General features: G+C 41.1%; 1 protein-coding gene across 1 annotated transcript in view; it reads right to left on the bottom strand.

The window, feature by feature from the left end:
* LOC150083031 (DNA-dependent protein kinase catalytic subunit-like) overlaps positions 1–17,882 on the bottom strand; it is a 156,783-nt gene that overhangs the window by 46,575 nt on the left and 92,326 nt on the right. The window contains exon 9 of the mRNA XM_090378364.1: positions 1,880–1,970. Within this exon, the coding sequence (XP_090234490.1) occupies positions 1,880–1,970 (91 nt within the window). The remainder of the gene's footprint in view (positions 1–1,879; positions 1,971–17,882) is intronic.

Raw genomic sequence — 17,882 nt, 5'->3', positions numbered from 1 at the left:
GTTCAACATGGCATAAATAAAAGTTTGGAAGTCATTTTTAGTAGCAAAAAATTTACTAAATAAAGCTTGACAGTGTAGTGGTCAACGTTAGGGTGCAGTACTACACATGTTTATGTTGATCATGGTTTGAGTCATGTGACTGCTAAATATGGTAATGTTTCCTTATTCTCTATCTCGAAAACTTAACTGATCCTATGTTGCCATCCCATAGTATAAAGGGCACCTCCGTAGCCAGGTGGGCAGGAGCAGCAGTGCATAGCACACGTTTCTTGTTTAGACCGGGGTTCGAGCCCATGACCACCAAATATGGAGGATGCGGAAAGGTCAGGGAATGACCACCGCATATCCCCGGAGCAATATGGTCTTAGTTGCTAATGCTCCTAAAAAACAAATAACAACAACAACATAGTATAAAGATAAAAGTAAAAGTTTGCTTTTGTCACAACATATACCTTTCATTTGTTACTTCTAGGCTTTAGTACATTCAATAAAGATTATCTATTTATTTATATCATGAATGACATTATTATTGGGGGGGGGTACTACCCCATAATGGGTATTGCTACCAAGTACACAGGGTGGTAAATTATTGTTATTATTATTATATTAATATTACATTTATCATTCTTATAATACTCAAGATATGCTTAGTTAAGTTGAATAAAATAGTTTTAAAAATTTCATTCTTTTTAATAGTATACACAAAAAGTGTACAGGACTTCAACTTACATACAAATATATAAAAACATAAATAACAAACATAAACAATGCTGAAAAATTACTGCTATCTGCCAAAACACTGACAAAATATTGTCTCCAAAAAAGGTTCCTACTTATAAGGCTTTCTCGCTTATTAGCTTGTTCCCTAGAAAGCACCATAAAGGGAATTTACTGTATTTAAGCTATTCTGAAATATATTTTGTATAAAAATGGAAACAAGAAATAACAGCTACTATTTCCATTCATGTGTACTGGTTTTCATTTAGATGTCCACGAGGTGAAGCTATATCGAAACATTACCTTTTGTCATAAAATTCCTGATGGAAACTCTTCCCCCCCCTCCTCCCCATCCGATATGTCTAAATTTTATAAAATTAAAATCTGGACACTCTAATGCACTTTTGGTTCATATTATATATATAAGGCAATTCAAAATGAACCTTCTGATTTCAAAAATTTATTGTGATAAATGAATAAACTGAAAACTAATCACATTTTGACTGCAAATTTTTTTTTTAGTTAATAAATTTTGCCACTGGTCATGGCTAGTACAGCATTTCTAAATGATCAACTTCTTGATTTCTGGACTGAGTAAAAAAGATGGAATTCTGGACTGGCTAAAAGAGGATGTTTATATTATGAAAAAAAAATGGAGTTTATAAAGTTGTACTGCAGACAGCATCTGCTAAAATTTAAAAGGAAAATATATGAGGGAAGAGCAAGGCTTCAACATATAATATATTAAGAAATATAAGGAGAAACTGAATACCATTCCAATATCTGGAGTGACACACATGGACACATGGGATGCATACTGAACATTATTAGCTTGAAAAAAAAAAAAAAAGGTTTGTTTGTCTTACTAAATTCATTTGATTTTCTGCATATCTTTATTTGATAGTCATAATAAATTTTTGAAATCAGGAGGATTATTGAATTACCTTGTATATAAAAATATTCAAGATATTCTTTTTCCCTTTTACATAATTTGTTTTGAACCAGTTCATAATAATTTTCTTAATTAATATGTACACTCTGAATTTACTGAAGAAATGTATCTTGAGAACTAATTTTAGTTACAGGAAAGCAAATTTTATGACTAGTAGAAAGGATATCAACAAAGGTGGTGAGAAGAAAGCAGATCAATTTTGTAACATACTTTGTTATGTGACAGGAATTGGCCCCTTCCAGTTTCTGCTGTACAAACTGCACTCTCTGCTTAGGATACCAATTTATATCTTCTTCAGATTCTAAAATGAATAATGTGTTTTTTTTTAAATTATTTTGCAATCTTAAAACAGCTATATCTTCATATCTATTCAAAAATTTTAGGTATGGATTTCTTCATTAATACTCTTCCACGCAATTTAGTTTACTCCCTTTTGTTTTCTCAATATTTCTATATTTACATACAGGTTTTCATTGCATTCACTTCTCACATGGTTTATTCATTCTGCTGATCTATTTTAATTTAATATGTAACTTAATTTACTTACATTATGTTTCAAGTAACATGTTGTTGGATATGTTATTGCAGCCACTGATATATATATATATTTTTTTTTATTTATTTTATTTTGCTTTATTTATTGTTGTTATTCTTAATAATCTACTAATCAACTGTAATTTTAAGTTATTTAACACTGCTGCAGTGAGCTTAGATGCTAAACACTACTAATACTGCCACCTACAGTCTGTTGATTTTATATTCTAGTTACTTATTTATACTTTGTTTTTCAGTTAGCAATTTGGCTTTGCATTGTGAGGGTACTTAGGCTATCTTGATTTTTATTTATTACTTAATAGCCCACTGTGGAAATCTATTCCATTAGTGGTATCATAGAGTATTGTTAGTTGCTATCTATCTACTTTCTAAAAAGTTTCTTTATTTTTCCTTTTTTGCTTTTGTACATAGAATATAAATAGCTGAAAATGTATCTACTGTTCACGTTAAAAAAAAATCTATCTATATATATATATGTGTGTGTGTGTGTGTGTGTGACAATTCGCATCGGACACGTGCTTTTGAGCTCCTGCCTTTTTGCCTCTTTTTTGACGTTTGTCTGCGAGAATCCCAGTCAAAACTTAATTGTTTGATTCGTCTTCAGAAGAGCTTTCGAGTAGTAATAATTTTGTGGGTGTAGATTTAATGGAATTTGAGTTAGGTTAGATTTTAATTTTTCAACTTTAGCCATGGAAGGCTGGATATTCCAGTAACGGTTTATACCACCCTCCACCCACCCCATCAATTGCCTCCAGCTATGGCCAGCGAAGTTCAAACAACCACAGCAACGGAACCTACAGCTATTGCCAGCAGTAACCAAGACACCAGAAGCCACACCCTGCGAAAATAGGTGAATACCTCAAGGTCCAAAAGGTTCAGTAACTGGTAATACTTATGCTAATGCTGTACCTAATGGATTATGCTTGATGCTAGCGAAAACACTTCTCTCGCGACCAACAATAGTACATATGCAGTCAAACAACGCTCACACAAATGAAGCAACCGCTATTACTTCCCGAGAAAATGGAACAGTAATCTTCATTACCAAGGAAAACACTCCTTTAGAGCAGTACCTTACAGTGATCGCGGAGAAAGTACCACCGAAAAATATTACTCACGCATCCCATGTGGTGTGAACTGTGCACGCGTATTTCAGCCACTCTTGTGGACGCAAACTATCCTGCAAAACGGAATAGTCATCAGTCTTCATCACCTGGAAGTGGCGCCAATTGCATTAGCACCAACGAAAGTTACAATTTCAAATGTCACACCTGAAATTCCTCATCAATTTCTGAGTGGAATTTTATCCAAATACGGATCCATTACTGGGAAAATACAATTCCATTACAGGGAGTAGGAGACCGGCAGAATTACTTAACAAGTACAGGTCACTGTTGAAAAAAAGCCGTGAATTAGGGTTGAATTTGAAAGTGTCTGCAATTCTGCCCAGACACGATAGGAGAGAGTATATGATGAGAGCCTTGTCGATCAATTCGGCCCTGGAAAGACTGTGCAAGGCTCAAGGGGTAGAGTTTTTTTCTGCCTTGTCTGTACATGTTAACAGGAGAGACTGCTTCTACAGGGATGGGATACACTTAAATAGGAAGAGTGCAAGAATATTTGCTGATGCTATCGAAGCAGTGTTAGCCACTCTTGTGGACGCAAACTATCCTGCAAAACAGAATAGTCATCAGTCTTCATCACCTGGAAGTGGCGCCAATTGCATTAGCACCAACGAAAGTTACAATTTCAAATGTCCCACCTGAAATTCCTCATCAATTTCTGAGTGGAATTTTATCCAAATACGGATCCATTACTGGGAAAATACAATTCCATTACAGGGAGTAGGAGACCGGCAGAATTACTTAACAAGTACAGGTCACTGTTGAAAAAAAGCCGTGAATTAGGGTTGAATTTGAAAGTGTCTGCAATTCTGCCCAGACACGATAGGAGAGAGTATATGATGAGAGCCTTGTCGATCAATTCGGCCCTGGAAAGACTGTGCAAGGCTCAAGGGGTAGAATTTTTTTCTGCTTTGTCTGTACATGTTAACAGGAGAGACTGCTTCTACAGGAATGGGATACACTTAAATAGGAAGAGTGCAAGAATATTTGCTGATGCTATCGAAGCAGTGTTAGGTGGGTCAGAAAACTGCTAGGGGGCTACAAGGACTAATAGATTAAAAGTAGCCACTGGCAGAGGTGAAAGTGATTCTTGCACTGCTTCTATTGGAATGAGCAGAAGGCTGGAAAACAAGATGCAGGATGTTTCAGAGACTGCTGGGAGTCATTGCGGTACAAGTAAACACATGGGTTGTGTTAGGGTATCTAAGAATAGGAACAGGTGCATGTATACTTGCATGTACACAAATGCTAGGAGTTTGGTAAATAAATTTGATGAATTTGAGGTATTGCTCAAAGCATCAAAGGCAGATATTGTTGGGATATCAGAGACATAGTGTCACACAGATATAAGGAATGCAGAACTGGAATTTGGGGAGTACAATGTGTACAGAAAGGATAGACAGGATAGGAAAGGAGGAGGGGTTATGCTATTAGAAAAGAAACACATAAAATCCAAGGAAGTGAAGCCATTCAACATCGCTGGACAGTGCAGCGTCGAGTCAGTTTGGTGTGACATAAGCGTTGGGAGATCAAAATTGAGAGTAGGAGTGTGCTATAGGCCTAATGACTCTGATGAGTATAATAAGAAACTGTACAGGGAAATAGAGTGGGCCAGTAAATCAGAGAGTCTTATAATGGGGGATTTTAATTTCCCAGATATTGATTGGAATTTGTGGGTTGGTCACTCACACACTAGCAAGGCTTTTGCGGATTTATTGGATGATTGTTTTCTACAGCAGCATCTTCGGGAGGCAAATAGAGGGAGTAATATACTTGATTTGATTATCAGTAGTGATTCTTCATGCATTAAAAATCTGCAGATAAATGAACCACTAGGTGGCAGTGATCACAGTGTGCTGAAGTGGGATTTACTCAAAGATGTAACTACCATCAGGGGTAAAGGGAAAGGTTATTGCTTTCGTAAAGGCGACTACGATGGTCTGAGACAGTATTTAAATTCTATACAGTGGGACCAACTGATGATGTTACCAACAGCAAATTCAAAATGGGAAGCATTGAATGAACTTATCTTGGCAGCTACTAGGCTTTACATACCAACTAAGAAATATTGTTCAAGGTTTAGGCCTAAATGGATGTCAGATGAACTAATGAGACACATGGCAGAGAAAAAAATGCATGGGATACATATAAATTAATGGGTGACATGGAAGCCTATGATAGATATAAGCTGGTCGTAACCAAGTCACAAAGGAGGTTAGGCAGGCAAAGGCAGATTATGAGAAATCTTTGGCAAAGGATGTAAAGAAAAACAGCAAAGAGTTCTTTACTTATGTAAACTCTAGAAGGAAGGGGATGAATCAGATTGGTTCACTTCATATCGATTGTTCAACTGTTGATGATCTCGCTCAGGTAGCTAACAAGCTAAATGAATATTTTGCATCAACATTCACACGAGGAGTTATTCAGCGAGGGAAATGCGAGAGGTGTATTCAACTCTGGCAGTAAATTAGATAATCTTGTAATAACTGAGAATAAAGTGGAGGAGAAATTGTTGAAGATAAACACAAGAAAGGCACCTGGGGTGGATGGGATCTATCCAGTTATATTAAAGGAGGCAGCAAAGGAAGTAAGCTAACCCTTAGCCATAATTATGAGAGCTTCCTTGGACTCAGGGGAGGTACCCATAGACTGGAGATGTGCAAATGTGACCCCAATTCACAAAGGAGGATCAAAGGCTGACACAAGTAATTATAGACCTGTGAGTTTAACTTCTGTTCCAGGAAAATTAATGGAGGCACTGGTTAAAGAAGCACTGCAGGATCATCTAGACAAGACTTCAGTTATAGCTCGGCCACAGCATGGTTTTGTTAAGAGGAAGTCTTGCCTGACCAATTTGTTGATGCAGTCACAAAAGAGCTGGATGCAGGGAATAACTCTGATATTATATACTTGGATCTTAGAAAGGCTTTTGATACTGTTGCACATGGAAGACTGCTGCACAAATTGGAGCAGTGTGGCATTGGAGGCAAATTGCTGCTATGGATAAAGGGGTGGTTGATGCGGAGAAGACAGAGTGGTAATCAATGGACACTGCTATTAGTGGAGTCCCTCAGGGTTCAGTGTTGGGTCCATTATTGTTTTCTGTATTTATAAATAATATTGATGATTGTATATCAAGCTTAATATCCAAGATTGCAGACGATACAAAGATTGGCAGGGTTGTTAAGGACGCTGCGCTATGCTGCTGCAACAGGATCTGGAAAGGTTGAGAAGATGGGCTGAGAGGTGGCAAATGAAATTTAACACTGACAAATGTAAAATACTACATATGGGAAACAGCAACCCCAGAGCAACGTATCAACTATGTGGTACTACACTGACAGTGGTAGAGAATGAAAAGGACCTGGGGGTAACTGTGCAGGCAGATATGAAGTTCTCTGAGCAGTGCAGACGGGCGGCAAGAGTAGCTCATGGTGTCTTGTCAATGATATACAGGAATTTTGCTAGCAGGGATAAGGAGGTGATTATTCCCTTGTATAAGGCAATGGTCAGGCCACACCTTGAGTACTGTATACAGGTCTGGAGACCTCATTTCAAGAAGGATGTAGAGCTGCTGGAACGAGTACAGAGAAGGGCAACAAGATTAGTGAATGGAACAATGGGTTGCTCTTACGAAGAAAGGCTTAAATTTTGCAAATTACAGTGTCTGGAGCCTAGGCACCGGCGAGGTGATCTGACAGAGGTGTATAAAGCCTTGAATGGTTTGAGCATGCTCAATGCTGATGGGATACTTCCTCTTGCTCAGAATAATCACCTGAGAGGGCATAAATTCAAATTGAGGAAAGATAGATGTTGGATAGATGTGCGGAAATTTGCTTTTAGCCAGTGGGTAGTTGGTTGGTGGAACAGACTTCCATCCCTTGTTGTGTTGGTTGATAGCCTAAATAAATTTAAGGCTCAGCTGGACAGGTATTTTGAATGAATGGAGGGGTGAAGTGGAAGGTTTTTTTTTTTTTTTTGGCTGATGCTGCATAAGCTTGCTTTCTTGCATAATATGCCTCTACTAATGCTAAATACGCACACTCTCTGCAGCAACAATGAAACTGGAATTTTCGTATATAAAAAGCTTCCGCAGGCAAGCGCTTATGCACTTCACCAACAACGATGCAGAAAACAACATCCCAAAACTCATCAACGCCAATCTAAACGGAATCATTTACGCCTTCTATACCTCCATTTCCTCAAAATGTTTCTTCTGCCACGAAGAGGGCCACATCAGGAAAAACTGCCCGCATATCTCTAACTCTTTTGAAAGTAATATCGAAATTCAGGCGGCACCAACCAGGGTCAGGCCAGGTCTAACGACATCATGCCAACGACATCAAGAAACAAATATTAAAACAGACACAAGACCATTCTTGAAATGGGCAGATTGGCCATATGTATTCCATCATTCTCCAAAACAACAACATCATGGAGCAGGAGTGAGTGTCGGCCTTCTTCATAAGTCTGCCTGTAAGATCAATGTGATAGCAGAGATCGCTGGCTATGCAATTTACACCCTCCTGGATACATTCCAGAAGGAAACCCTACACCTTTTTAACATTTACATGCCACAGCAGGACAGACTTGCTATTCAAATAACCAACTTCATACAAAGCCATCTCTCTTCTATAGATCAGGAACATATCATTCTTGCTGGCAACTTCAACGGTACTCTTGACCCAGAAATGGACAGAGCATGATGCACTGAGCACCGCACAACATTAATCAACAACCTGCAGGCCTTGATAAACAACAATGAACTGGTCGACATATTTAGACACCAGCATCCAGAAGAAAAGTCCTACACCTGGAGATCAGCAAATAGAGCATCTGAAAGATTACCTTACCAAGCCCGACTGGACAGATACTACATCTCAAAACACACTATCCCCTGGTCAGAAGCATCACACATTTGCCATCTTATATCACAGATCACTCCTTTATCAAATTACAGCTCTCCTTCTCACCCAATCACTTCAAAAGTGGAGGTGCTTACTGGATATTCAACAATAGCCTCCTTCAAGACAAGGAATACATCTCTAAGCTACAAGACCCGATATCCAATCTTGTCCAATCCAAAGACAGATTGGAGCCCATGAACACATGGTGGCCTAGATTTAAAAGTCAACTGAAATCATTCTCTTAAACCTACAGCCATCAGAAAAGTCAACAAAAGCGTAATAACTTCTATCAACTCAAGCAAAGGCTGAAAAATCTCGCATCTCATAGTCAGACCCATCAGTCAACACTACAAGCCATACAACCCACTTAGAACACTCTGCAAAAGGTGCCCTACTCAGATCGAGATACACCCACCTAAATCTGTCTGATGCCCCGACCAAATACTTTTTCTCATTAGAATGCAGACATCACAAATCAACCACCATCACTGCCATTCAGCAGCAAGATGTAGAATCACTGAAGACCCAGAGGAAATCTTCTCTGAAGTAACAAGATTTTATAGAGAAATTTATAGTTCTCAAGAAACCTCTACAAAGGCAACCGAGGAAATCCTTTCAGGACTTAAAAAAATCTCCCATACCGCCCAATGCAGTATGGAGAAACAAATTACCCTACAAGAACTAACAGCAGCATGCAAAGCCCTTTCCAAAAATAAATCACCAGGTCTGGACGGACTGACTTCTGAATTCTTCCAAACCTTTTGGGATCAACTCGGAGTGCTACTCTTTCGAATGCTTGAAGAAGCCCAGTCCCATGGACTACCAGGTTCGGTCATCACCTCTGTCGCTCGACTGATTCCCAAGAAAGGGGATCGCACAATCTACAAAACTGGCGCTCAATTTCCTTAATGAATATGGACTGTAAAATCATTTCCAAAGGCATCGCCAATAGATTAAAAACAACTCTCCCTGATATCATCACCAACAAACATACTCAGTACCTGGAAGACTGATTCACGACAATCTACATCTGATCCGTGACCTCCTCTCCACTGCAAACAGCCAAAGAGAATTCCTAGTATTAATTAGCCTTGACCAGGAAAAGGCATTCGACAGCGTTGAACACAGCTATCATTTTCAAACCTTGAAAGCCTTTGGATATGGACCCTACATCATCGGAACAATCCATCTGCTATACAAAGAAGCCAAATTCTACCTGAAACTGAAACAACCAGCTCACTGCCATTTTCCGTATTCCAGAGGGATAAAACAAGGCTGCCCACTCTCTGGACAACTCTACACAATTGCCATAGAACCATTCCTTAATAAAATTGCCACCAGTATACAATCCCAATGAACGCTGCTACCAGAACCCCACCTAAACATAACCTACTCAGCATATGCAGATGACCTACTCAGCATATGCAGATGACGTCACAATTGCAATATGCCACAAGGGCAAATTTTAAGTCATTCAAAAGGCTCATGATCTCTACACTCCAGCATCAGGTGCAAAACTCAACCATTGTAAGACCAGCGGCCTGTGGGCTGGCAACTGGAACACTAGAACCGACTACCCCCATCCAATGCATATGGTCCAGCGAGGGACAGAAATATCTAGGCGTGAATCTAGGCAATACCTCCTTTTCTCCCAGAAGAACTGGCCCGAATTGCTGAGTCGTTTAAAAAAGTACTCAGGAAATGGAGAAGCGTGTGCGCTACATCTTTGCTGAGAGGGAGAGTGCTTGTGGTCAATCATATGGTGGAAAGTGTTCTCTGGCACACCTTCAAAATTCTCACTCCATCTGTTGACTTCCTCCACCAAATCCAGGCATCTGTCCGAAGCTTCCTCTGGAACAAAACCAACTGGATGTCCTGCTCCAAACTTAGCCAGCCGCTTACTCATGGGGATCAAGGGTTGGTCTCTTTTGATGACAAAATCACAAAATTCTGGATCACCTTTTTTCTTAAGACGCTGCAAACAAAATACCCACATTCCGGCACTACGGATAAACTACTAGTAACAGCCACTAGAGGACTATCTCTTTCAACAATATTGAGAATGGATATGACACCAGCACCATTAAAACTACCGCTGTTTTATAAAGACGCACTGTACCGCTGGAAAAAGCTAAACCTTCACCATACTCTAGAGAGAACATCCCTACCCGGAATACTTTCAGAACCGCTCTTCTACAATAAAAGAATAATAGATCCTGCAATTGATGATATTCTCTTCTTTCCTATTGGAACTGGGCAGGAATAAGAACCATAGGTGACCTCCTGACACCAAGCCTTGAATGGAAAGGATCTGAAGCTTTCCCCATTAAAACCATAAATGCAAAGTAACACAGACTGCACAAGCTCTTACAGACATTGGAAATGTCACTAGATCCTCACCTACACCAACCTTCGTCATCACATCTCGCCGACATGGTACCTCTGTCTCCTGCCCTCCATTGGCGCATTATAGCCCTCGTTACTGATGCGCCATTAAAACCCAAACAACCAATCCTGCACCCCCCCCCAAAAGTCTATCAGTTAATCATGTCTCGCCATACAACCACAATTTTTCCGTCATCCACCTGCCAAGCTGTCCCTACACCCCTCTCCACTCACCACAAGCCACCATCTAACTTTCAGTGAAACCTTCCGTACAGGACGAAATGTTCCAAATCAGACACAGACATCCAGTGAAGACTCTCGCACAACATCCTTCCCACCCCAGTAAAGCTACAAATCTTTGGGCTACGCACCTCAAACTACTGCCTCTTCTGTGCCACTCAAGGTACCCTGGAACACACATACCTGGCATGTCCTGTGAACAAGGAACTTGTCAAATACGCTTTGGATCCATCAAAGCTTGCCTGCAACCACACCCACACTCCGGAGGACTACTGGTACCTGCTTCACTCTGAGCAGATCGCACACACACCCTCTGAAACTTCCTATTCACTGCGGCCAAGGCTGTCATTTACAACTTCTACTTGAAGCACACAAGAAGCAGTGACAGTGTAGCTCCTGTCGACACATAGGCGCATCATCTGAAGTGGAGCTTATGGAGGAAGTTGCAGAGCAGACTTCTACTCAAATTCCACTGCAAAAGACTGGAAACTGTGGATCATCTTAACAGCAAATGGAACAGTGGCAGTCACCTCTTCACCATCACTGAACAGTCCATCACCTTCAACGTGTAACATTTAATATGAGACTGATCCAATGCCAAGAAACTGTTTTTCTTAGTTCCTGAAATTGAAATGTTTGTATTTCATTCTAAAAAGTTTCTTTATTTTTTTCTTTTTTACATAGAATGTAAATAGTTGTTGTTGAAAATGTATCTACTGTTCATGTTTTAAATTAAAAAAATATATATCTATCTATCTTGTGCAGTCCTTCGAGTCGGACATGTGCTTTTGAACTCCTGCCTTTTTGCCCCTTTTCAACGTTGAAAAGGGGCAAAAAGAGAGAACCCTCAGTCAAGACTTTATATGTGCAGATATGTGCATTTTATATGTGCAGATTTAGCGGGTTTGAGTTAGGTTAGATTTTAATTTTTCGACTTTAGCCATGGAAGGCTGGATATTCCAGTAACGGCTTATTCCACCCCCCACCCACCACATCAATTGCCTCCAGCTACTGCCAGCAGTGATCAAGACACCGGAAGCCACACACCCTGCAACAACAGGTGAATACCTCAAGGTCCAAAAGGTCAGTAACTGTTAATACTTATGCTAATGCCGTATCTAATGGAATATATGCTTGCCGCCAGCAAAACTCCCTCTCTAGCAACCAACAATAGTACATACATGGTCAAACAATGCTCCTACAAATGAAACAACTGCTATTACTTCCCGGGAAAAAGGAATAGTAATCGTTGCCAGCAAAGAAAACACCCCTTTAGAGCAGTACCTTACAGCAATCGCTGAGAAAGTATCACCGAAAAATATTACTCATGCCTCCCGTGAGGCGGGAACTGTGCAGGTGTATTTCAGCCACCCCTCGTGGGCGCAAACTATCCTGCAAAATGGAATAGACATTGGTCTTTATCACCTGGAAGCAGCACCAATTGCCTTAGCACCAATGAAAGTTACAATATCAAATGTCCCACCTGAAATTCCTCATCAATTCCTCAGAGGAATTTTATCCAAATAAAATATGCACACTATCTGCAGCAACTACAAAACTGGAATTTTCGCATATAAAAAAGCTTTCGAAGGCAAGCATGTATGCACTTCGCCAACAATGCAGCAAACAACATCCCTAAACTCATCAACGCCGATTTAAACGGAATCATTTACATGTTTTATACCTCCATTTCCTCACAATGTTTCTTCTACCACGAAGAGGGCCACATCAGGAAAAATTGCCAGCATATTTCTAGCCCTTCTGAAAGTAATAACGAAATTCAGGCATCACTAACCAGGGCCAGGCCAGATGCACAGAGCAAGCTGACTGTTGGAGAAAATGGGGATACTGAAGAAACTATAAAACAGTGTGAGATGCTTTGTACACCAAACTCATCAGAAAAAGAAAATTCAACAAGTACAGAAGACCAGGACACATTCTCTTCAGAAGACCCACCAACAGAAACAAGAGGTTTTTCTCGGAATCAACCCCCAAGGCAGTCAATATCCAAAGTAACAAAACACCAAAAGACAACGCACACACACACACTGGTAGGAAAAGAGTCAACCGCTGACAAAAACAACAGGATCAATGAAATGAAGTACAGAACGCCACAGAAGTCAAACAGTCAGATCCCAAATAAGCCCATCATGCCACCAAGTATGGAAATAAATAAGCAGGTAAAAACCACCCAAGACTCAAATGAAGAAGAACTTGAATTTCTGGAGGCAGAAGAAGAGAACAACCGTGATTCCCATTACTCAGATGCTTCAGAGGATGAGGACGGGGAAAGCAACTTTCCCTTCACTAAAGGCCCTTTAACTATGGAAAAACTATGCTCCTTTCTAAGGGAAGTCCGCGGCTCTCCACAGAAGCTGGTGACAGCTCTGAAGTTCACCACTAACATACCAGAGCTCAACTCACAATTTAAAGATCTGCATTCTAAACTAAAAGGAAAAAAGGACAGAGCAGACGTGAATAGATCTAAGTGTCTGTACTACTTGATTAACGGGCTGGAACAACAATACCATCAATCAGGATGCTAACCGCTCTCAAAATTTGCAAAACCTTTACCATTATTCCTGTAGATAATGAGGACGTTCATTTGTCACTTAATGCAAGAGGATGCTCCTCTGCATTGCGCAATAAATTGGCCCTTGACCAGGTCAAACGACATCATGCCGACCTACTCCTCCTGCAAGAAACAAATATTAAAGCAGACACAAGACTATCTTTGAAATGGGCAGACTGGCCGTATGTATTCCATCACTCTCCAACCCAACAACATCATGGAGCAGGAGTGAGTATTGGCATTCATCATAAGTCTGCCTGTAAACTCAATGTGATAGCAGAAATCGCTGGCAACCCAATTTATGCCACCCTGGATACACCCCAAAAGGAAACCCTGCATATCTTTAACATCTATATGCCACAGCAGGACCAACATGCTATTCAAATAACCAACTTCATACACAGCCATATTTCTGCAATAGATCAGGAACACATAATTCTTGCTGGTGATTTCAACTGCACTCTTGACCCAGAAATGGAAGTGTGATGCAATGAGCATCGTACAATATTAATCAACAACTTGCAGGCCTTGGTAAACAACAATGAACTGTTCAATGCATTTAGACACCAGCACCCAGAAGAAAAGTCCTACACCTGGAGATCAGCAAATACAGCAATGGGAAGACTCCCTTAGCAAGCCCGATTGGACAGATACTACATCCCAAAACACACCATCTCCCTGGTCAGAAGCATCACACATATCCCATCTTATATCTTAGATCACTCCTTTGTCAAACTGCAACTCTCCTTCTCACCCAATTACTTCAAAAGTGGAGGTGCTTATTGGACATTCAACAATAGCCTTCTTCAAGACAGAGAATATATCTTTAAACTACAAGACTTGATATCCAATCTTGCCCAATCCAAAGACAAATTTGAATCTATGAACACATGGTGGCCTAGATTTAAAAGTCAACTGAGATCTTTTTCACAAATCTATAGCCATCAGAAGAGCCAACAAAAGCATATTGACCGCTACCAACTTGAGCAAAGACTGAAGCAGCAACCACCTGATAGTCTGGCTCATCAGTCAACACTACAGGCCATTTAAACTCACTTGGAACATACAGCCAAGGCATCCTACTGAGATCAAGACACGACCATCGGATGCTCCAACCAAATACTTCTTCTCGTTAGAACGACACAAAGCAAACACCATTAACTGTCATTCAGCTCCAAAACGGAAACATTACTGAAAACCTCGAGCAACTCTTCTCTGAAGTAACCAGATTCTATCAAGAAATATATAGTTCCCAAGAAACCTCTACAAAGGCAACCGAGGAAATCCTTTTGGGACTGAAAAAAATCCCCCCAACAGTCCAACACAGCATAGAGAAACCAATCACCCTAAAAGAATTTACAGCAGTGTGCAAAGCACTTTCCAAAAACAAATCTCCAGGTCTGGACGGACTAACTTCAGAATTCTTCCAAACCTTCTGGAATCAACTTGGAGTGCTTCTCTTACAAATGCTTGAAGAAGCACAGTCCCACGGTCTACCAGATTCCGTCACTACTTCTGTCGCACGACTGATACCCAAGAAAGGAGATCGCACAAACCTACAAAACTGGCACCCAATATCTTTAATGAACACAGATTGCAAAATATTTTCAAAGGCCATCGCCAATAGACTAAAATCCACCCTTCCTGATATCATCAGTCACCAACAGACATACTCAGTACCAGGAAGATCGATACACAACAATCTTCATCTGATCCGTGACCTTCTCTCCATTGAAACAGACAACAGGAATTTCTAGCACTAATTAGCCTTGACCAGGAAAAGGCATTTGACAGAGTTGAACATTGCTACCTGCTTGAAATGCTGAAAGCATTTGGATACGGACCCTACATCATCCAAAATATCCATCTGCTATACAAGGATGCCAAATTCTGCTTGAAAGTCAATAACCAGCTTACCTGCAACCTTCCTTACTCCAGAGGGATAAAATAAGGCTGCCCACTTACTGGGCAACTGTACACAATTGTCATTGAACCTTTCCTCAATAAAACTGCCACCAATCTACAATCCCAACGAACACTGCTACCAGAGCCTCACCTTAAAATAACCTACTCAGCATACGCCGATGATGTCACAATTGTAATTCGCCATGATAGTGAGTGTGAAAACATCCAAAAGGCTCACGATCTCTATGCCCAAGCATCAGGTGCCAAACTGAACCACTGTAAGTCCAGCGGTCTCTGGGCTGGCAACTGGAAAAGCAGAACTGACTCCCCCATCCAATGCACATGGTCTAGCGAGGGACAGAAATATCTAGGTGTGAATCTAGGCAATACCATCCTTTTCCGCCATAAGAACTAGCCCGAATTGCTGAGCCGTTTCAACAGGGTACTCGGGAAATGGAGAAGAGTGTGTGCTACATCTTCATTAAGAGGGAGAGTGCTTGTGGTCAACCAGCTGGCGGCAAGCGTTCTCTGGCACACCCTCAAAGTTCTCACTCTGCCTAGTGACTTCTTCCACCAAATCCAAGCATCTACCCGAAACTTCCTTTAGAACAAAACCAACTGGATATCCTTCTCTAAACTCTGCCAGCCGCTCACTCACGGGGGTCAGGGGCTGGTCTCCCTTGAAGAAAAAAATCACAGCCTTCAGGATCACCTTTCTTCTAAAGACATTGCAAATGAAAAACTCATATTCTGCCACCACCGTTAAACTACTAGAACAGCCACAAGAGGGCTCTCTCTGTCAACAATCTTAAGAATGGACATGGCGCCAACACCCCTAAAATTGTCTTTCTTCTACAAAGATGCACTGCACCGCTGGAAGAAGCTTAACCTTCACTACACTCTTGAGGGAACATCACTTCCCGCAATACTCTCAGAACCACTCTTCTACAATAAACGAATAACAGACCCCACAACTGATGACCACTTCATTCTTCCTACGTGGAACTGGGCAGGAATTAGGACCATAGCCGACCTACCCACCTAGAATGGAAAATTTCCAAGAACCTGCTGATTAAAACCATAAATGCAAAGCAGCAATCCAGCCGTCTAAAATCAGCGATTGCACAAGCTCTTCCAGACAACATTACAGCCAAAGGGATTGGAGATGTCGTCGGATCCTCACCAGCACTAACCTCCACCATCACAACACCATAACACACTGTACCTCTGTCTCCTGCACCCTCCAAAAAAAGTCTATCAACTAATCATGCCTTGCCATTCAGCCACGATCTTCCTGTCATCCACCTGCCAAGCTCTCCGTGTACCCCTCTCCACCGACCACAAGCCACCATCCAACTTTCAGTGGAACCTTCCGTACAGGATGAAATATTCCAAATTGGATGCAGACATCCAGTGGAGACTGTGGCACAACATTCTTCCCACCCCAGTCAGGCTACAAATCTTCAGGGTTACACACCTCAAAGTACTGCCTCCTCTGTGCCACTCCAGGTACCTTGGAACACACATACCTGCTGTGCCCGGTGAACAAGGAACTGATCAAATATGCCCTGGATGAAGTAAAGCTTGCCTGCAACCATGCCCACACTCCGGAGGACTAATGGTACCTGCTCCACTCTGAGCAGACAGCACACACCACCTGCAACTTCTTATTCATTGCCACCAAGGCCGTCATTTACAACTTCTACTTGAAGCACACGAGAAGCAGTGATGATGTGCCTCTTGTCGACATGTCAGCGCAAAATCTCAAGTGGAGTCTACAGAGGAAATTGCAGAGCAGATTTCTACTCGAATTCCACTGCGAAAGACCAGAAACTGTGGATCATCTTAACAGTGAATGGAACAATGGCGGTCCCTGTTCCATTCTGTGAAATTGAAATGTTTATATTACTCTCTAAAAAGTTTCTTTAGTTTTTCTTTTTTGCTTTGTACATAGAATGTAAATAAAGGGTTTTCCAATAGTAACGCTCGATGTTTGGCAACAGCGCATGACGAAGTCGACAGTCACACAGGTGGTATCTTTGGTAGCCGTATTCAGTTAGTCTCTGCATTTTATTATGGAGCGTTACACGACTGAGCAATGAGTCGAAATTGTAAAAAATTATTATCAAAACCAATGTTCTATTCGTCAAACGTTTCGTGCACTCCGTGCAGTTCGTCCGTGTCGACGAACGTCCTTCAGAATCCACAATTCGCCGTTTAATAAACAAATTCGAAGCAACTGGGTCTGTGGCAAATCTGAAAGTGCCTGTACGTCAGCGAAACGCAAGATCCGTTGAAAATATTGCTGCAGTCCGGGAAAGTGTGCGTGAGAATCCGCAACAGTCCATTCCGCGTCGGGCTCAAGAACTTGGCCTGTCTTCGACGACAACTTGGCGAATCCTGCATAAGGACTTAGGGCTTCACCCTTATAAAGTGCAATTAACCCAACAACTAAAGCCCAACGATCATGCGCAGCGGCGTGCATTCGCTGATTGGGCGCTAGAGCAGTTGGAGGTCGATCCTGA

This window comes from Mastigoproctus giganteus, chromosome 7 (assembly GCF_048544385.1).
Source record: "Mastigoproctus giganteus isolate SK-2022 chromosome 7, ASM4854438v1, whole genome shotgun sequence".
Classification (NCBI taxonomy): Eukaryota; Metazoa; Arthropoda; class Arachnida; order Uropygi; family Thelyphonidae; genus Mastigoproctus; species Mastigoproctus giganteus.
The sequence above is the reverse complement of the archived record's forward strand: the minus strand, read 5'-3'. Positions and strand labels throughout refer to the sequence as shown.